The following is a 20,999-nucleotide window of genomic DNA, read 5'->3' as shown; positions in this document are numbered from 1 at the left end:
CACAGTTGATGAATTGGAGCCCCATGTCAGGCTCTGTCCTGACATTGTGGAGCCTGCTTGGGATTCTCTCTCTCTCTCTCTCTCTCTCTCTCTCTCTCTCTCTCTCTCTCTCCCCTCTTACCCTGCTCGTGCTCTCTCTCTCAAAATAAATAAATAAACTTAAAAAAATTAACATATGTTTTACAGAGTTTTTAAAATCTTTTCAGAAAAGCTTTTAAAAGATATTTTGGTTATCTATTGCTGCATAACAAACCATCTCAAAACTTTGCAGCTTCAAACTAGAACAATTTATTATCTGTTGTGATTCATGGATGGAACAGGTGGATGGTCCTTCTGCTCCATAGATAGTCTGCTGGTACTATAGTCATCTGGTGGCTCATGAATGTCCATGGTTGCTCATTCACATAGCTAGTGTGTTGGTAGGGATGGCTTGTTTCCTGCAGAAAGAACATGTGAACTTTTGGAGTGGCTTTTGGACAGCACATATTACCTGTATGGGAAGTTGATTGTTAGGAAACCCATAACATGGGTTTTGTTACTTGATGGAAAAATCGTGGCCTCTGGGATCAGACAGATACATGTGATAGCTCTGTTGTGGAATAGCTATGTAACCATGAACAACTTTTAGAACCTTTCTTAAGACTTCTTTCCTAGCTCAAAAAAGGCAAAAATATTTTACCGTTTGTAGATATTATAAGAAATAGTAGTAGTGCATATAAAATATCCTGCTTTATGCCTGGCCCATAGTAGTCACTCAGATGTGGGACAAGCCAGACCAGCCATACGTCATCCAGAGGAAATTGAGTGGGTAGATTATTCCTGGACTGGGTCTCCCTGAGCAAAGCCCAGAGTTAAAGAAGAACCATGGGATATTAATAGTCTTGCTGGGAAGCTCACATGGTCCTGAGTTCATGTACAGGCTGGCCCTGCTCCAACTTCAGCTGCCTATTATGCCCACTCTTAACGTATTAAGGCAAATTATGGTTTTAACAATTTGGGGATGGTAGTGTTGAGAAAAGAATCACTTTACTAAAGAGGCCCAGCTTGTAAGACATAGCCTGATTTCAGAAATATTACAATGTGAGAAAACTGCCTCATAAAATCAAGGATTTATTATCTTACATCAGTCCATCTTTCTCAGCTGGGTTTTGGGGTGCTTGTCTTGCTATAAGGACCTCCTGAGCTTACCTCTTATTAAACTCAAGGATTTTATCTCACACACTGGCAGATTGCTGCTTCAGGTTCCCGCTATCAGACCAGGGCCCACGAGGGTTATGTGCCTGTTATCCAGGGCCAGACCACTTGGGAAGAGGAGTCTATTTCATTTATTGCCACAGCCTCTAAATCTCTCAAGATGTGGTCGGGGAGGTGGTGTGTGTGGCATGGAGAGAACAGCTGGCTCCATTCTCTAATGTCCCAGGACCCCCTACAGGATCATCTGACCAGCCTTTGAACCACAGCCCATGTACTTGACTTGCAGGGTGTTGTTTCTGTAGACCACTGGCTGCAAATTTGGCTGTGTATTAGGCTCACCTGAGGAGGTTAAAAAACACCAGTGCCTGGATCCCACTCCCATAGATTCTATTTCAATCCATCTGAGGAGTGGCCTGGACATCAAATTTTTTTTTTAAGCTCTTCACAGGATTCTGATGTGCAGCCCAGTTTGAGATCATACCACCAGATTGCTTCCATCTTCCCCTGGTCAGATCATGACTGTGGCTTGAACCATCTAGCTGCTTCTGTTTATCTCCCTAATGATACTTCCTATGGATCTCCTCCATCTGGTCGGGGGCTCGGAGGGAGGTGACAGGAGGGTCCTCGACCCTGTTTCACAGATTGCCCTTTGACTCCAGAAAGGTGCTCACTCCTTTGAGAAGAGTTTGTAAGCCATTAGCCTTTGTGGGCCTAAGTCACCCTTCGTGTGTCAGAGCAGAGTTACTGACTGCTTTCTGAAGAGAGCCTGCCTGTACTTTGTTCCGCTTTCCTGTGGCTAACCAGCTTCATTTTCAAGATGTGTCACAACCCTTGCCTCTTAGTTAACTGTAAAGCAAAAAATCTTCCCCTGATTGGCTGTGTATTAGGCTAACTGAATTTGAGTTTCTTGCAGATTTTCACATCAGATTAACAGATTTTCAGTGATCAAAAGCTTAGTTCTAAAATACAACATTCCTGGAGGTAGCCTCAAATCTATCTCTAGTTCTCCAGCATGCCTTTTTGAATTTGTGGTGTGTGAGGTTGGGGGCTGCTGACCACTATCTTCAAGGCTGCAGATGAGGTAGGTAAACGGAAGCTGATTGAAAGGGGCAGAGGCTGAGTCCTTGTTCTCCTCTCCCCACCTCAACCCCAAATCCCTCACCTCACTGTCACACATGGAGGGGCTCCCTGGAGACCCGGTCAGTCATGACTGCCTTAGTTCTCCTTTGAGTCAAGGTAGCCGGTCAGAACTTCCCACTTAGGCCCCAATGTTTGGGCCACTTGTAGAATTGTTTATGTTTCTGCTTGGACTCTGATTGTGGCTTTTATTAGGGGATGTTATCCAAAAAAGTGACTATTTGGAATTTGTGAACTTTTAAAAACAATTCTAGGGATGTTGTTTGCAATGCTAGCCAATTCAGAGACTCCATTGCTGAGCATGTGTGGGAGAGATCTTTCTCGGGCTTTGTGTGTTATTAGGAATTGTATTCCTCCTCAGCTGCTGTGTCCCATGACCCCATGGACACTGGGCCTTGTAGTTGCTCAGACTTCCCTCCTGGCTGCCTTGAAGAAATGTCTAGTGCACCAGAGTGTGTAATTTTATGCACTAATGTTACCCCAGCTGTATTTCTTTTCTTAAAATTATTTTCTCTTTGGCTTCATTTCCTCATTCATTTCTTTCTTCTCTTCTAAAATTTACATCCTTGTTAGCCCTATCATCCTTTTTAGAATGAGCTGGTGTACAAATGAGCAAATAAATATTTTAAGAAACTGCCCTTCTCATATACTCTTTCTACTCCACTGCTGCTGCTCCTGCCTGCGGCCCCTTCTATGGGGTAGAGCCCAGCAGCTCAGAGTGGGTGGCCTTCCTCAGCAGGAACTGCCTCCATTCCCAGACCACTGTCGTGTGGCTCAGACTCCTCCCACACCCCCAGCTCTCATTTCTGCTGCTGGCCTTCGCTCATCGTTTCCACCGACCTGAAGCCTGTCACCCTTTCCTTCAGCTCTGCTCTCTCTGCCGAGCTGATTTCCTCTGTGAAACCTTTGCTGACCCCCTCCAGGAAGAGCTGACCACTTCCTGGGTGTCGCTTCCTCTCCTGGTGCTCAGGACTCTGCCTGCACTAACCGGGCTGCAGCTCGCCCATAGGCACCTTTGTGCAAATTAGGAAAAGGTACCTGCCCCTTCCTCAAGTAACTTTCTAGAACTTCCAACTGTTGGAAAACCATCTTAATAATGAGGAATCTAGGATGTTTCACCTGGAAGTGGAAGCCTGCTAGGATTGTGCTGTGCTGTACTGCATAGTTATACTTGACGGCCCTTTTGTGAATTGTCTTTATTCCCCTCAGCACTGTTTGTCTGACAAGAGCAGGCCCTCCACAACCATTTGCTAAATGAAAGAGTGAAAGTACAAGTATGCGCCTCATTCTTATCATGAAAAATAGCAGGAAAGGCATATATGATGAGGTCTTTTTGCACTGAACATGAGTATATTTTAATTTAGAGACATACACATATGTGTCTATGTATATGTATGTGTATATATTTACTTTTCAGTATTTCTGAAATCAGCAGGTATCTTAAAGTCAGTGCATCATGGTGCCTAAGAACACAGACCCTGGTACCAGACTGCCTGTCTGAATCCCAGTTCTACCACCGAGACACATATCAGTGACTTTGGACACTCTACTTAACCTCTCTGTGCCTCAGTTTACTTATCTATAAAATAGGGATAATAACAATAGTTCCTACTTCATGGGGTGATTGTGAGAATTAAATGAATTATTGTATGTACCGTGCTTAGCATATAGGCACCAAGCACCTAATAGAGATATGTTACCTCGTATCATTATTATTAAAGCCTATGTATACACTTAATACACTGTTGTTTCTTTTTAACCCTAAAAAACTGCTTTAATCCATGCTGTACAGCTTATATTGATGGCGTCTTGTTTTGGTGGGCAGCTGCCTGTATCCAGGATCGTGTGCATTGTGGTCAGACACGTGCCGTGTATGCCTGCCCCTCCACACCAGTTTTCTGGTTGTTATGAGGTACATAGTGCACACGCAGGAGACCATCAGGCTTTGTTGTTTCTTCTTTTCCTTACATGGCAGAAGAGAAGGGGGGAAAACCAGAGCCCTGTATAGACAAGGCTTGTTTTGAAATTTAAACTTTTTATTCGTGTTCCAAAGCTTGGATTGGTAATAAAACTTGGCTGTCTTAAACTGGAAATCAGAGAGAATTGGGTTTGAAAAGTGACTTTAATGTAAAATCTTTATCTAATTGCAGAGCGACTTCTCTTTGATGATTTTCAAGAAAGCCGTGCTGTGAAGTGGCAAAGGTAATGAATGTTCTGGGGCCGTGTTCCCCCTTAGAACCTGCCAGAGTATTCTCAAGTTAGACAATAGATGTAAGTTGCTCCCTTAATAATTGTGAGTTTTTCCTGGTCTCTAGTGTCCACTTGTGGCTGTAATTTCACATGAGAGATGGGTGGCTATTCTCTGAATTGTTTCAGGACAGTTTTCCTTCTCATGTCTCATGTCAGCTGTAGAAACTACAACCTTCTGGGGAGTTCTATGTGATTCATGCTCACGGCCCCACCCTCCTGAGTTATCCTTCAAATTAAGCAAGATCTGACTCATGCATTTTTTGGAGATGCTCCGACCCTTTCCATTATGAGACTAAATGGCTTTTCCCAGATTACATTGCTATAATTAGCTTACACGCAACTTTGATAAATATTCTTACATACTACCCAGCACCAGCCAAAACTGTCACAGCGATCTGGGTACATGTATTTGGGGTTTCAGCAGCCTTCTCTGTTGGATAAAATGCGTATAAATAAATAATACAAGGATGATCTAATGCTTCATCTTCCTTAATTTGATATGTTGATCAAAATACTTTTTATACAGAAACCTCAATTTAGTGTTATTTTAGTGTAGAGCTGGTCAACATTAGCCCTGAGGGTATATTTAGTTCTCAGTTCCCAGAAGGAATATCCATATGAGGAACTTTCTCCAACAGCCCTTCCTAAGGATTCATTTACCTTCAGGTTTCAGAAATAAGTAGACGGTTGTTAGTAGTATCTGTATTCTAGAAGGTGGAGGAGTAGATGGTGAGAATATGGATACCTTGACTCAGATCTAGCTGGCAGAGAAATGCCCAGTATTTTGCACTGTAATGCCTTGGACCCCTTTAGGTCACATCAAAAGCTTGGTCCTAAAGAAGCACATAAAACTCTAACGTTAAATCTTCAAATGGGGATATAAACACTTTTCGTCTTTTCCTTCCCAGTTTATAACTGAGGTTTCCATCTCTGTCCAAAATCTCATTTCTTCTTGGAGAAATATCAGCAAAGACAGACAGAGGAATTTACCTAAATCTCATGGAGGGTGAGGATGCCCTGGTGCAGCTTGGGTGGTCAAAGCAAACCAGAAGCCTACAGAAAGAACCTGACTCATACGCATTTTGTTGGGTTTTGTTTTTTTTTTTTTGGTTGTTGTTTTGGGTTTTTTTTGTTTGTTTTTCTTTTTAGTTGGTTGTCAACACTTAGAATTGGAACGGTTTAACATAAAAGGTCTCTTGGAGTATTGGAAGATCCATCCAGACTTGGCCTGCATAACCATTGTCAGCTGGAGCTGGGTCGAAGCTCCCTTTTGGCTGCGCCATGCACTCCTCACTTTTCAGTGTCTGCTCTCATTTATGTGATTTATCCAGTCCTAAGCCAGTGTCCTGCTCTGCTTTATGGCCGGGTATCTTACAGCTTCACAGAAAGGCTTAGGCCAGTTGTGAGCAGTGGTTAAATGGCCACCAGAAGGAGCATAATTGGTACCATTGAGGCCCTAGTGCTGCTCAAAGCCCCACCCAGGCCTTCAGGAGACAGGAGTTAAGGCCAGGGTGGCCATGGTATGCTGAATTTGCTGAGCTGGCTCCTCTCCATCTGTTCATTCATCCTGAGAGTCATGACCACAGTTTCCTCATCCAGGGGGGTGGGACATTTTTCAAAATGTGAAAGAAAGCAGCCAGTGACCACGCAGGCCTATTGGTAGGCTCATAAGACCAACTACTGCCACAAAAGGATAAGCTTCCTGTTTACCAGCAGGCAGGAGACAAAGTGGTTGTGCTTCCTGGCCATGTAGGACTTGGCACACGGGCTGGGTTCCGTCCGAAAAGACAAGTGCTGAATGCTTGCTCTGTGCTCAGCCGTCGCCCCCACGGCCTGGGTCCTGGATGTGGGCCACCCTCGGGAGGGCACTTTTGCTTTGGCTCCAGAACCAGCCCTGGTTTTCTGAAAGGAAGCAAATGCGGAAGGTGGCCTCCCCTCCTTGCTGGCTTCCTCTTTAGCTTTCCTTTCCCTGTGGGGCCCAATCCAGCCAAAGTCCCTTGTCCTAAACTTGAATTTAAAGACTAATTCATGTCTTTTGTTTGTAAAGTCTCCAGGAAGCAAGATGCCATTGCCTCTGGGGAAACTGGTCCTTCTTTCCAGTGTGGTGGCCAGTGGGAGCTGCACCCTTATATATTACCTTATACGAAGTAAGTATCCAGTGAACCCAGCCGCCAAGGCGTAGCTTCCTCCCAGCTCTCTCTGCCCTGCTCCTCCATCAAAGGAAATACTTGAGATGCTTTCAGGAGATTAGAGAAAGGGCTATTTTTAGTAGCCAGTACCATTCCTTTGGCTATAGCTTCCTGTTTATCCTATAATCCCAGTTTTTCCTGGATCTCCAAGCGCAAATGAAAGGACCAGGATTCGTTTGCATCACAAGCCTTGCAAAAAGCAAGATGGGCTTTCACTCCAGTGCACACACAAGAGATCCCTTAAGATTTCTGAGATTATGTAAAGAAGAGAGGGAAAGGGCAGTACCAGATGGTTCACAGGTGGGGAAAACTGGCTGTTTTTCAAGAGTCCTCAGCCTGTTTGCCCTGCCATTCTCTGGAGGAGGGGACCTTGAGCAAGGGACTCTGGTGAGGGGAGAAAATAAAAGAAGAGCCCGGGATGCAAACTGCTGACAGATGCTGCTTCCAGCCCCACTGCACACAAATTTGAATTTGTAAAGACAGGCCACAATTACTGTGGGCAGCCAAGACATTTAGAGTCATTTCAGTGCTACTAGTTGCAAAGCAGCAGCAGTTTTTTTCTTTTTTTTTTTTTTTTTTCTAGACTGCCTTTCTTTGAAGATCCTTTATGCCCACCCAGCCTGGCTTCTCACTCTGACTCTGCACCATTTTCACTTCCTGCCAGGACGTATCACCAGCAGACAGGCAGAGAGCGCTCAGTGTCCTGTGCATCCCTTCTCCCCCACCTTCCTTCAGCCTTGGCCCAGGGCTCTCTGAGTCTTGAGGTGGCCTGAGGCGAGCACAGCCAGGGGTAATTCAGACTGGAATAGCTCAGCCTCCTCTCCCCTCTGCCCAAGGGGTGGGAGCAGGACACAACAGGAATGGGTACATTTTATGGGTCAGGAGACCGAGGTCTTTCCTCCTCAGTAGGCCGGGCTCGTCCAGGAGAGATAGCCCAGCTGGCATCTATAGCCAACCGCCTGAGTTGAATGCCAGAGCCAGCTCTGCGCTGGCTGTGTAGCCTTGTGGGAGGATCTCTCACCTCCATTATCTGTGTGATGAGGGGCAACACTAGTGCCTGTGCATGAGGTTGTTGTAAAATTAAATAAATTGTAAGACATAGGAGATACTGAGAACGGTGTCTCACCATGGAAATCTGGACCCGACCTGTGCTCCTCCTTTTCCTGTCTTGGCTGGCACCATGCTCATACTTCCCAGTCCTGGGAAGTAGCCCAGGGTGAGCATCCTCCCTGGCCTCTCCTGTCTCAGGCCATCCTCCCCTTTCATACTGGGATGGGGCCTACAGGAGGGAAGCTCTTTCTTGTTGCCAAACTGAAACCCCTACTTGGGAAGCCTACCTTTGCTCTCTCCCGAAGGCAGCTCGTCTACCTTATACCTTCAGGGAGGAACTTCCTGGGGTTTCTGGTAGCCTTTGGCCCAAGAAATGTACCTGAGACTGTGAGCAGCTTATAAGCAGCTTAACCTACATGAAATGTTGCCTTAAATCTATAAACTTGACAAACCAGCATTTTCACGTTCTGTTTCTTGGCCCAAAGGTTTTGTTGCTGTTGATGTTGGGGGATACTTTATGCTGGTTTATTGGGGCCTTCATCCTAGTGAAAGGAGCAATGTTTAGAAGTCCAGAGTCATAGATTTTGGCCCCAGCTCTACCATGGACGAGCCATGTCACTTTGAGCAAGTCATGGAATCACAGGACTTTAGAACTGAAAGGAAAGCCAGAAAGGATCTGGGCAAACCCCTTAGATGAAGAAACGAGGCAACGAATAAGGTGGGAAATGAGAGATGAAGGAATTGAGGTACGGAAAGAATCAAGTACCTTGCTCAAGGTCATCTGCCACGTTCCCGCAGATACTGACTATTAGGGTCAGGTGTAAGGCAGGGTAAAGATAGGAGTCAGAGGCTAAAAAATTTTAGCAAAGGCTTTATTTGGGAACTAAGGTCTCGGGTGAGGTTCCGTGACTCAGGGAGAGAGAGACAGGAGTCAGGGAAGTCGCGCCCGGGTATGGTGGGGTAGGGTTTTTAAGCTGCAGCAGTTCCAGATTTAGGCTCGGGTGGGTCTTTCTCTCGAGCCAGGTTGTGCTGGCGCTCGGTGATTGGTTGACCTTCAGTTTGTTCCCGCGCGCTGCTCGGGGCTTCAGTTTGTTCGGGCGTGCTGGCAAGAGGGCCGTCCCCTTCCAGGGACATCCTAACATTCCAACCTCTTATTGGTGATAATGGGCGAGGGATCTGATCTGGCTGCTTCCTGCGGGTGTAAGGGTGATGCCATAGTATGTGGGGTCTGAGGTTGGAATGCAGGAATAGGGCTGGACCACCATCCGATGAAATGCGACCTGGGCAACTTCATGAGTTCGTTTCCATATGAAACGGAGAAAACAAGGTAAGAGCATAAGTATTATACAGATAGAAACTAGTGGGGTGACCATGGGGAGGAGCCAAGTTAGGTGGGGTGATTGCCACCAGGAGGTTAGGGGGTCTGAGGATCCTGGGTGGGTGGATAGAGTTTTTTGGATTTCCTTTAGGTGTTCTATATCGGTTTCAACTAAGCCTGACTCATTGAGGTAGTAGCAACATTCTTCCCTCAGGAACAGGCATGTTCCCCCTTTTTCTGCTGTCAGGAGATCTAGGGCTCGTTGGTTTCGTAGAGTGACCTATGCTAGGGAGTTGATCTGCCTTTGTAATTTGGATAGGGAGGTTGATGAGGCTTCTATTGCGATCTGGAGCCTGTCTGACAGGTCCCTGGAGGAGGTAATGGAGTGTGTGAGGGAGCCGGTCCCAACCCTGGCGGCCAATAGGGACGTGGCTAGCGAGAGACCATTAGTGGGAGGAAAACAACTCGTTTTTGGAGACGGAATTCGAGGAGTTGATGGAGTTCTTCCTGTCCGTATAGGGTGAGTTGGGGGATAATGGTGACTGGGAGACAGATAAAAGCATTTTGGGGCATTTGTTTATAAGCTGTGCCCTTACACCAATAGAATCCCCCTGGGGGAGGGTCGTGGCTAGGCATAGGCAGGGGGGAGGGGCAAGTTGGGGAGGCATGAGAGGAGTAGCATATTGGGTGAGACGTGTTGCCTTGAGGGGTCTCAGTGAAGATGGGAATCTGTAGGGAGATTTGACTTCTGGGGTGGTTGATGGAGTTAGTGGTGTTGGGAAAGGGGGTGGGTAATGGGACGGCTATTACTGGATCCTGCTGAAGGGATGCACAAAGAAAGCAGTGTGACAGGTTGGTTAAGCCTGAGTGATTAAGCAGGATGGCTCCTTGTCTGATCAATGTAAGCCATGAGAAGGGATGTTGTGCAGGGGGTGTCTGTAGTTGTGTGTTGAGCTGGTCTTTTTGGTCCGTGATTACTTGGGTAAGATCTTTAAGGCTGGAGAGGAAAGGAGACATTGAGGGCTCATAGGTTTGATAGATGGTTAAAAAGGAGATGGGGTTAGAGAAATGGTCATTCTGATACAGTTTGCCCTTTATTCCGGTTTGCCAGCGGGTATCCCATGGATCAGGGACAGTAAGGGTAAAGTTGCCATTTTTGAAGCAGAAGCGGCCTGTCCTTGGTCCTGTGAAACAGTATAGGTTGAACCAGTGTATGTTACAATAGTGATAGGGGCATCCTCCATATTGGTTGGGGGAGGTTTGGGAGCATATTTTGTCAGTTTGGTCATATAAAAAGCAAATGGCAGGAGTAATCCGCGTAGAGGCTTGGAGGGTGTTGAAAGAGGGGAATTTAAAGGTGACTTGATTTTGGCACCCAACAATGGAGCAAGGGGTAGAGGGTGTGATAGAGGTGTGTCCATTAAAAGTTTCGGATAGGTAAAAAACCCACCTATAGGAGGGTTGTGAGGGTATAAGGGGGATGATGTTAACAAGGAGTAACAAGGGAAGTATCATCATGATATAGAAGTATGGTTAGTAAAAAGCTAAAGAAGGAGATTTCGACGGGGGAGAAATCGGAGAGAGTTCCCTGAAGCCAACAGTCGGAGACCCAGGAGAGAAATAAGGGGAGGGTGATGGGGTCGGATGAGTGGGAGAGTTGTAGCTCGTGTAATATTGTTGAGTGTGAAGGTGGGAAACCGAGGGGAAGGGTCCGTCATGAAGGGGCCTGTCGGGTTAGTTTGAGGGTGAGGGGGCCGGTTGGTTGGGAGGTCCACGATTCTTCTGGTATAGGGGGTAAAGGGGGGGCCCGTTTGAGGTCAGAGGTGTAAACCCATGGGGTGTGGCCCAATAATTTAGCAGCCGTGGGGGTTGTGAGTATGACTGTGTAGGGACCCTCCCACCGGGGGGCAAGGGTTGGTTTTTGTCTTACTCGAAGGAGCACTGAGTCTCTTGGGTTTACAGATAGTGAGGGAGAGGAGAGATGGATGGGAGCTAGTAGAGTGAGGTCAGTGTACTGTCAAATCAGGTGTCGGAGCAGGCTGAGGTAAGGGAGATAGGCAGCCAAAGGAGGAGGATCTTTTGGTAGGGTTGGGGTAACAGGAAGGGTCACCCATATAGGAGTTCAAATGGGCTGAGGCCTGTGGGTCCTCAGGGAGCAGCTCGGAGTCAGGTGAGTGCTATAGGTAGGAGTTGAGGCCAAGAAAGCCGAGTCTCTATGGAGAGTTTAGTGAGATGGTCTTTTATGAGGCCATTGGCCCTTTCAACCTTACCCGAGGACTGGGGGTGGTGTGGTATGTGGAGTTTCCAAGTAATACCCAAAGCTTTGGAGACCTGTTGGGTGACTGCTGAGATGAAAGCGGGCCCGTTGTCAGACTGTATCCTTCTTGGTAGAACAAAGCGGGGAATGATGTCCTTGAGTAAGATCTCAGCCACTGTGGAGGCCCCTTCAGATGAGGTGGGGAAGGCTTCTATCCACCCTGTAAAGGTGTCAATTATAGTAAGGACATACCGTAATTTTTTGTGTTTTGGCATGTGAGTGAAATCTATTTGCCAGTCTTCGCCCGGGAGATGGCCCCGCATCTGATGAGTGGGGCCTGGGTGCCTCATTCTCCCTTGGGAACTGACTGCGGCGCATGTGGTGCATTGTTGGTGTGTTTTGGTGATCAGTTGTTGTAGGTGCGGGTGGTACATAAAGGGCTCAAGGAAGCGGAAGGTGGCCTCCGGCCCAATGTGTAGGGTTTTGTGGATTTTTGTTAGTAGGGAAGGGACTAGGCTATTTGGGAGGGCCAGTCGGGGGCCCAGCATGGTCCAGCCTGCGTTGGCGTGGGCATTGGGATGGGCCATGTATTGTTTTTGTTCATCTGGGGTATAATTGGGAGTGGTATCTTTGGTGAGGATGCCCATAGGAACTGGGTCGAGAGAGAGAGCTATTTGTCTAGCGGTGTTGTCAGCCTTGTGATTTCCTGTAGCTATCTCTGTGGTTAGGGGTTGATGGCCCTTGCAGTGGACAATGGCCACTTCCTGTGGGAGTTTGAGGGCCTCAAGGAGTTTTGCCATGAGTGGCCCATTGATGATGGGGGTACCCTTAGTTGTGAGGAATCCTCTTTCTTCCCATAAGTGGGAGTGTGTATGTGCAATAAGGAAAGCGTATTTTGAGTCTGTGTATATTGTGACCCTTTTGTTTCTGGACAATTGGAGAGCCCTAATGAGGGCTGTGAGTTCAGCCTTCTGGGATGTGGTTCCTGTGGATAAAGTCTGGGTCTCTAGAGTTTGGTTTAATGTAACTACAGTGTACACTGCTCGTCGGTGGCCCTTGCAGTCAACTAGTGAGCTGCCGTCTACAAATAGGTTGAGATCAGGGGAAGTGAGGAGAAGGTCCTTTAAATTAGATGGAGGTTTGGAGAAAATATCTATAAGTTCAGTGCAGGAGTGGAAGGGTGGCTGTGAAGTGTCTTTGGGGTTGATTTGTGGAAGTAGTGTGGCAGGATTGAGTCTGGGGGAGAGTTGGAGAGATATTTCAGGATTTTCAATAAAGAGCAGATGGAACAATTGTATGCCTGATGGGGAGAAGTGTGCCAGGGCCTTATGTGTAAGGAGATCAGATAGATGGTGCGGTGAAAGTACTGTTAGGGGGCAGTGTAGGGTGAGTTTGAATGCCTCTTGGGTTAGAGTGGCTGCTGCTTCAAGTGCTCTGAGGCAGAGTTCCCACCCCCTGATCGTAGGGTCCAGTTGTTTAGAAAGGTAGGCGATAGCTTGTAACATAGGGCCACAGGGTTGGGTTAGGAGCCCTGTGGCAATTCCAGCCCTCTCATCTGTGTATAAGAGGAAAGGCTTTAAAACATTAGGGAGGGAAAGGACCGGTTGAGTGACTAGAGATGTGACCAGCCGTTGGAAGGCCCTTGCGACCGATCCTGGGCTGGAGAGTGGGCCTTGGGGGGTTTCTTTGGCTGCTTTGTATAGGGGGGCTGCGTGTATAGCAAAGTTAGGGATCCAGTGTCGGAAGAAGCCTACTAGACCCAGGAAGGAGAGGATTTCGTCTGCATTGGTAGGTGGGGACAGGGTCTGGAGGGCTTGAAGATGATCTTGGGTTAGGGCCTTGGTAGTAGGTGTGAGTGAGACTCCCAGGAATATGTCTGTATTAGTACAGATTTGGGCTTTGTGTGGGGAGACTCGATACCCCAGGTTAGCCAGGAAATTTAGGATTTGGACTATATCTTGTTTGGTGTGGTCGAAAGAGGTTCCACATAATAGAAGGTCATCTATGTACTGTAGTAGAGTACAGTGACTGGAGAGTGGGGCTTTGAGGAGATCCCTGGCCAAGGCCTGCCCAAAGAGATGGGGACTATCACGAAATCCTTGGGAAAGTAGCGTCCATGTGAGTTGGCAGGCCAGAGAAGTGACTAGATCTTGCCATGTGAAGGCAAAGAGGAATTGGGACTCAGGATGTAAGGGAATGGTGGAAAAGGCATCTTTGAGATCAAGCACTGTAAAATGGGTCGTGGATGGGGGGATTTGGGAGAGGAGGGTATATGGGTTGGGCACTACTGGATGGATGGGAATTACAGCTTCATTGATTATTTGGAGGTCTTGAACTAGTCTATATGAGCCATTTGGCTTTTTTACAGGCAAGATTGGGGTGTTGCAGGGGGAATGACATGGGATTAGGAGGCCCTCCTTGAGTAGGCGATCGATAATGGGCTTCAGGCCTAGTCTGGAGTGTGGGAGATTGAGTATTGGGGTCTAGATGGGAATTGTGATGGATTTTTGAGTCTAATGAGGACAGGTTGGTGATGGGTGGCGATTGTTGGGGTGGATGTATCCCATACGATTGGGTCTATTGGGAGGTCTGGGTGTGGGTTGAGGCTGTGGTCTGTGTCGTCCATGATAACAGCCAGTAGGAGATGAGTGGGGGAGTGAGAGGAGCAAATAGCTGGTAAATGTATAGAGGCTCCTAATTTACTGAGGATGTCTCAGCCCAACAGGGGGACGGAGCAGGAGGGGATGACTAGGAAGGAGTGGGAGAAGTGGAGGCCATCCAGGCAGCAGGTGAGTACTGGTGTGCATGGGGGAATGGAGGGGGTGCCATTTATGCCCATGACCGAAACGGAGGATGGCGTAGTGGGGCCGGAATAGCTCGGCAGGGACGGAATAGGTAGCATCCGTGTCCAACAGAAAGGAGATGGACTTACCTGCTACCTGGAGTTTTACCCTGGGCTTGGCGTGGGTCACCGGAGTTACTGAGTCTGGGCCTCGTCAGTAGTCATCCTCCATCTCCAACAGTTGGAAGGCAGAGTCCCATCCGGGTGAAGCCTCGCCACGTGGAGGTGTTGTGAGTCTGTTGTCCCTTGGGTTAGGACAATCGGATATCCAGTGGCCCATTTGCTGGCACAATGGGCATGGACTGGTAGGCTTTTTGGGATGGGGACACTGACGAGACCAATGGCCTTCTTGGCCACATTTAAAACAAGGCCCCAGAGGGGGCCGTGGTCCAGAGGGCTTTACTGCGGCTGGTCTCAGGGCAGCTACCAAGGCTTGGGTTTGTAATTGTACCTTTTGTTGGAGACGGGACTGTCACTATTGTTCTTGAGCTTCCTCTTGGCCATTAAAAACTTTAAAAGCCATCTTTACCAGGTCGGCCATAGGGGTTTGAGGGCTGTCTTCAGCCCTTTTTAGTTTTTTTCGAATATCAGGGGCTGATTGGGAAATAAAATAGGTGGCCAGTACCGTGGCCCCAGCGGGGGTGGTAGGGTCTAGTCTGGTATATTGGGTAAGTGCCTCTGTGAGCCGGCTAAGGAAGGCTGCGGGGTTTTCATGGGGGTCTTGTATTATTTCTTGAAGTTTGTTAAAATTTACTGATTTGTTTGAGGTTGCCCTCATGCCTGCTAGTAGGCATTGGATCATCTGGTCCCGGCGCCGGTGACCATTGCCTGCATGTTGGTAGTTCCAATTGGGATCGGCTGCCAGGACAGCATCGGCTCCTGCGGGCATAGTGGGGTCGGTCATGTGGGTTTGGTCTGCATGCTCTCTGGCTGCGGCCTGGATGCGCTCCCTCTCCTCAGGGGTGAGGGTAGAGGTGAGGATCACATGAATGTCATGTGAGACTGTAGGCTTGGGCGAGGTATTGGAATTCCTTAATGTATTGGGTGGGGTCTGCTGAGAATGACCCTAGTCGCTTTTCAATGGCGGACAAGTCTTGGAGAAGGGGACGTGAACCAGGCCTTCAGTCCCTGCCACCTCACAGAGAGGTAAGATGGCCGCTGGGGTCTGTTTGCTGGGAGGGGCCTGAGCACGAGTTGGGGATGATATGGGAGGCAAGGGTGGGATGGCTGGGGGTTGGGAGTACAGAGAGGGGCGAGGCCCGGTGGGTGGCGTGGCTAGATCCTCTAACGGGTCAGAGATCGGGGAAATTGGTGAGGTGGGGTCATTGGGGGGTTGTGGGCGGACAAGGAGCATGCATGCAGAGGGGCAGGAGGAAGATAGGTGGGGGCGAGACCTGAGGTCCCAAAAGGCCATAACGTAGGGTATTTCTCCCCATTTTCCCAGCCGATGGCAGAAATTGTCCAGATTGGTTAAGATTTGGTATTGTAAAGACCCCTCAGGTGGCCATTGAGAATCATTATCTCATTTGTATTGAGGCCAGACTACAGTGCAAAGGCGGACGAGTCGGTTACGACGAAGTTCACCTTGTAAGCCCAGGAGCCGAAAGTTTTTTAACAGACATTGGAGGGGGGTAAGAGATCGAGGTGGTTTAGACTCGTTACTCCCCATTGGCGTGGCAAGGCGAGGCGTCCCTCGCGTTGTGATAAGGGGTCTTTTGGCGTGCGGGCCTTTCGGTGTGCAGAGGAGAGGAGACTGACTTGCGAGACGTGTCTCGTGGGTGTCAGCCGTAGTTGGAAGGGGGGAAAGGAGGGGTCTGTCCTACTTACCGGCTCCTGTAGTCTCTTGAGAGTAGGGTGGTTGGCATCTGGCTTGGTGAGGAGGGGGGAGTTCAGCCGAGGGAGGCGAGCTACCACCTCCTCCTGGGTTTCGGCACCAAATGTTAGGGTCAGGCATGAGGCAGGGTAAAGATAGGAGTCAGAGGCTAAAAAATTTTAGCAGTCAAAGGCTTTATTTGGGAACTAAGGTCTCGGACGAGGTTCTGTGACTCAGGGAGAGAGAGAGAGGAGTCAAGGAAGTCGCGCCCGGGTATGGTGGGGTAGGGTTTTTAAGCTGCAGCAGTTCCAGATTTAGGCTCGGGTGGGTCTTTCTCTCGAGCCAGGTTGTGCTGTTGCTTGGTAATTGGTTGACCTTCAGTTCGTTCTGGAGAGCCACTCGGGGCTTTCCATCGGGTTGTGCTGGCGCTCGGTGATTGGTTGACCTTCATTCAGTTGGTCCCGGCGCGCTGGCAAGAGGGCCGCCCCCTTCCAGGGACATCCTAACACTGACTTTCTATACTTTGCTTTTGGAGTCTCTAAAAGGGACAGTTTAGGGTAAATGTTCCCGAATTATTTTCCATCCAGAAATTTCACATTTGTTTCTGTTTCGATGCTGTACATGAATTGTATCCTCCAACTTTCTATAGAGAGTCTACCTGAGTTTAAAAAGAAAAATAAATGTAATAACTGTCTTTCTCCCTTAGAAGCTTTTTCCAGGGCTTCCTATTACTAGCTAGCATTGGAGCAGCTGCACAGCTACCCCGAGGCCCTGGCGGCTCTGGGCCCTCCGCTTTTGTCCATTAGCTCCACCTCACCAAGTACAGCTTCGTGGACATTGCCAATGCCCAGGTAATGTGCTCCCCATGCAGACTGAAGTCCGGGAGAGGGCTGCCATCGCTGGGGGGACGGTCTTGGAGGATTCGGGATGGGAACATGCACGAAGTAAAACCTCCACTAGGTATTACTGAGCACCTTCTGTGAAAGCATTATGGGTGAATTTATTCTCACATACTCGTCTTCCTTTCTGGGGGATAACTGTGGCAGGGAAGGCAGTGTTCGGGCTCAGGGCACCATCTGGAACTGACTGTTGTAGGGAAGTGAGCAGCAGCAGTGTGCCACAGCTTCTGCCTTGAACTTGAAATACATCTACGACCAGTCAGTGCTCATTCAAGTGTGAGCAACTCTTTAAACTCTAGTTTTAATGCTCATTTATTCCATTGCTGCCACTAAATGCCAGTCCATTTTCTCAGCTATATCCGCTTTTATATTTCAGCCAGTAAAGTCACCTGAATATGAGATGTGTTTATTCTAATGTTGAACAAATATGTTTTGGGCCCACACCAAGTTAGAGGAATGATTCGAAGCTGTGTGGGCAATTCAGAGATACAGAAGGGTTTCCAGGGGGTTATGGTTTAAAACTCCCAAGTAAGACAGGGTACCCTGAAGCGAATGCTGTGGTAGCAACCTGGGAGGGAGCAGTTAGCCACCTGGGACATTGTTGTGAAGAGAAGGAATGCCAGCTATGGAGCAGTGTGCCCGAGAAGGCACTTGGCTGTGCCCCCTGCCAGTGTGACCTCCACAAAGGTGCAGGCTTCCCAGGCAGGTATGGTGGGTAGGACGGGCTGGGACCACAGGGCCGTGACATCATTGTGTGAGATAGACACACTCGATTGTGGGGCCAGCGGAAGCCATGGGTAAGAGTGAGATGCTCTGATCTATTTTTTTTTTTGTCAGTGTTGTTTTTATTAATTTTTTAATGGGAATAGTTTCATTGGGACTTTTTTCTGACAAAAGCCACTCATACTTGAGTATTTTGATAAAAATATTTGATCTGGCTTTAAAAGAAGATCAATTCATGCCGATTGGAAATACCCAGATACTGGACCCCTGGGACTGCCTTTAGGAAAGCAGTGTGGCTATGCAGCTGTGCAGCCGTGAGAGTGTGAACCGGAGCTATGGCCTGCTTAGATCAGGAGAGGACTGCGTCAGAGGTGATGCTTTAATGTCTGATATGGGTGAGTGGGAAGGTGGCGGTGCCACTAAGTGAGAGAGGGAGCCCAGAAGACAAAGGGAAGGGGTGGACAGGTACAGAGTGCCCCACTGTGTGCCAGGTGGCCTTATGTGCATGTCATCAAGTCTTTCACACCATGTGGCGTGGCTCCTCTGTGCTTCCCCATGGGCTGGATCCTCTCTTTCATTATGAAAATTTTGAACGTACAGAGAAGATAAAAGAATTGACACTCTGGTACCCAGGTAGCCACTACCTGGATTCTCCGATTACAATTGATCCTTGAACAACACAGGTTTGGACTGTGTGGGCCCACTTCATACACAGATTTTTGTTGATACAGTACGGGACTGTAAATGTGTTTTCTCCTTATGATTTTCTTAACATTTTCTTTCCTCTAGCTTACTTTATTGTAAGAATACAGCACAGAATACATAGAACATACAAACATGTGTTAGTCGACTGCTTATATTAGTAGTAAGGCTTCCAGTCATCAGTGTGCTATTAATAATTAAATTTGGGGGGAGTCAAAAGTTACGTGCAGAGTTTTGATGTGTTGTTCGAGGGTCGACTGTAATATTTTCCTTGATTTGCTTTATCTCATATCTGTTTGTCTAGCCATATCTGTGTCCATGAACACATCATGTTCAAACATCCATACACTTCATTTAAACACATAAGCAACATATCATTAACCAGAGTTTAATATATATTTATTGTTCTTTCTTTTTTTGAGGTAAAATTTGCATTCTGGGAAAGGTACAAATCTGTCCTATTTGATGAATTTTAATAAATGCATTCACCAATGTAACAAGCCCCCATCTAGATGTAGCCTGTTCACATCACCTGAGAGTCGCTTATGCTCTTCCCAGTTGGTCCTGTCACATCCCTCAGCCCTGCTAGAGACAACCACTTCTCTGATACATTTTTCCAACATAGCTTAGCCTGTTCTAGAAAATTAAATTATATGCTTCTGGGTAAGGCTCTTTCACTTGGCCTGTTTTTGATGTCCATATTGTTGCATGTATCTGTAGTTATGTTCTTTCTTAACAGTGGTTTTTTGAATATGGTTGTAAGTACTCAGAGCCCTGAGTTTGCACATAAGGTCTCTGCCAAATAGGAGGACTGCCACTGACCTCACCAAACCATCCAAAGAGGGGCAGGACATTTGGAGGGAGCCAGATGGAAAATCAGGTCAGTTCTCCAGCTAGAAAACAACCAATTCTGTGAATGATCATTGGACTTCATAGGGTTAGCTCTAGAAAACATCACTTTTTCATCTCTTGGGAGGACAACAATGTATCCAATTGTATCTGGCATTTTATACCCCCAGTTGAAGATTCCAGTCTCTGGAACCAAGTTAGAGGGCCATAACTATGTCAGCTCATCCAGAGATGCCCCCTTTCAGAGGTATTATGGGAAGGTGAGTGGGAATGGGGGAACAGGAAGAGAACCCTCCAATGGAAATCCTGATTCTCATTTTCATTTGTAGTGAAATGATTGCAATAGTAAGAATTCATTTTTCAAACCTTGAAAAGTTTCATGGCCTGGACACCAAGCCAGTGCTTTGGCTCTTAGCTCAGTCCAGATGTTTTATGCAGTAAAGCCTCTTGAATTGTCCTCTCCTTATGCTGCTGACTGTGAAGAACTTGACAGCTCTACTGATCTAGATCTATGATACTGATGCTGTGTTACAACTTCTAACACTTGCCTCAGTCGTCACAGATGAACAAAGGCATGGGTTCCTGTTCCAGAAGTATTCATCACATTCTTTATAGAGGATCTCCACCCCATTAATTGGCTTTTCTTGTCTGGTTGCCAATAGCTACATTCACTCACTCCCTCTTCTGGAAGCCTCTCCAGAGATGCTTGCTGTTTAGCCAAGTTGTGTTTTAATTCCCCAGGACAAAAGGAGCAGGCAGCCCTCAGGCAGCCCCCAGCCGGCTCCCCCTGGGCTCATTGACCCCCGAGCCTGGGATTAATGCAGGAGCTGGCAGAGTTCCAGCCAAGAATTGAAGGTTGATGTGAATTAGGAAATGGGGAATAAGCTCCTTCTCTTTCCTGGTGCCCCCTCCATTCACCGGTCATTCTTTGTTAAACTTGCCTTGACAGTGATGCTGGTTAAACTATGAGAGTCCTTAAGAAAATGCTAAAACGTTATCTTATAGCTCTAACAAAATAGTGTGTAAAATTTTTAAGACGTTATTCAAAAACAACTTTTTTTTTTCTTTTGACCATGCCTTTTGCTTTGGTGTTTGTGACTAGAGGCTATTCTTTTGTTTTCTCTCAGGTGGCACCTTCAGAAGGTCTTAAAGCGCAAGGGTGGTCAGCAGATTCCCGTGTTTAAGCTCAGCAGGGACACTGGTGATGGAGGAGGACAGGTGATCAGAACGACTCTGCTTTCTCCAAGAGTGGCCTCCCCTCCTCACCGGGTCCCTCCAGGGCCTTGAGCCGGGTGTCCAGCACCAGGGGTGACTGTATGTGCTGGCATGTGGTAATTTTGGTATAATGTTAATTTGACCACGGTTATTGCGGGTTTTTAATTTAATCAAAAATGGACATTTTACTATAAGTTTATAAGAATTTATCTGCAAATTCACTGTCTAAAAGCAAAGCACAGAGTAAAAGGAATCAGTGTTAATAAGATGTTCGCTGATTTTTGCTAGTTCTCCTCTTTCTTTCCTGCCTGCTCCCTGCCTCCCCCTCCGGACCCCCATAGTTTTCAGTTCCATCAATGAGAAGGCAAGTCTTACTAGCAGCTCTGAAGAGGTCTGTAACTGTTAACATGAGAATGCCCGACCCTGAATTCATGTTAAGTAGCTTGCGAACATTGTCAATCCCTTTGAAATGCTTTTTGCTTCACTGCTTTCTGTTTGTCTTCTTGTTTCTGTTTTAGTTGTCAGCTGTCTGCCTGATGAAGGTTTGCAAAATAACTGCTT

The 20,999-nt window shown here is 47.4% G+C and overlaps 2 protein-coding genes across 2 annotated transcripts; one reads left to right on the top strand and one right to left on the bottom strand.

Annotated features, from left to right (window-relative positions):
- The first annotated feature begins 2,077 nt into the window (after positions 1–2,077).
- Positions 2,078–20,643, top strand: LOC106977739 (cytochrome c oxidase assembly factor 1 homolog). The gene is given in 7 exon segments (XM_027071588.2): positions 2,078–2,275; positions 4,482–4,533; positions 6,629–6,728; positions 16,757–16,843; positions 16,846–16,901; positions 19,394–19,483; positions 20,351–20,643. Coding segments are annotated over 5 exon segments (375 nt in total). The 5' UTR covers positions 2,078–2,275; positions 4,482–4,533; positions 6,629–6,643; the 3' UTR covers positions 20,408–20,643.
- LOC128314825 (uncharacterized) lies at positions 8,672–12,900 on the bottom strand. Its single transcript, XM_053218667.1, has 2 exons — positions 11,409–12,900; positions 8,672–9,108 (listed from the first exon to the last, which is right to left on the bottom strand). The coding sequence occupies exons 1-2, from the start codon at positions 12,898–12,900 to the stop codon at positions 8,972–8,974; spliced, it is 1,629 nt and encodes a 542-aa protein (XP_053074642.1). The 3' UTR covers positions 8,672–8,971.
- Positions 20,644–20,999: the final 356 nt, after the last annotated feature.

The sequence above is a fragment of the Acinonyx jubatus genome, chromosome A2, assembly GCF_027475565.1.
Source record: "Acinonyx jubatus isolate Ajub_Pintada_27869175 chromosome A2, VMU_Ajub_asm_v1.0, whole genome shotgun sequence".
Lineage (NCBI taxonomy): Eukaryota > Metazoa > Chordata > Mammalia > Carnivora > Felidae > Acinonyx > Acinonyx jubatus.
The sequence above is the reverse complement of the archived record's forward strand: the minus strand, read 5'-3'. Positions and strand labels throughout refer to the sequence as shown.

Excerpts from the sequence above, each read along its gene's own strand:
- LOC128314825 (XM_053218667.1), bottom strand. The coding sequence starts at position 12,900 with ATGTTACAAGCTATCGCCTACCTTTCTAAACAACTGGACCCTACGATC. Across the intron at positions 9,109-11,408 it reads ACACCACCCCCAGTCCTCGG|TTGCCCAGGTCGCATTTCAT; the intron begins GTAAGGTTGAAA and ends GAACTCATGAAG.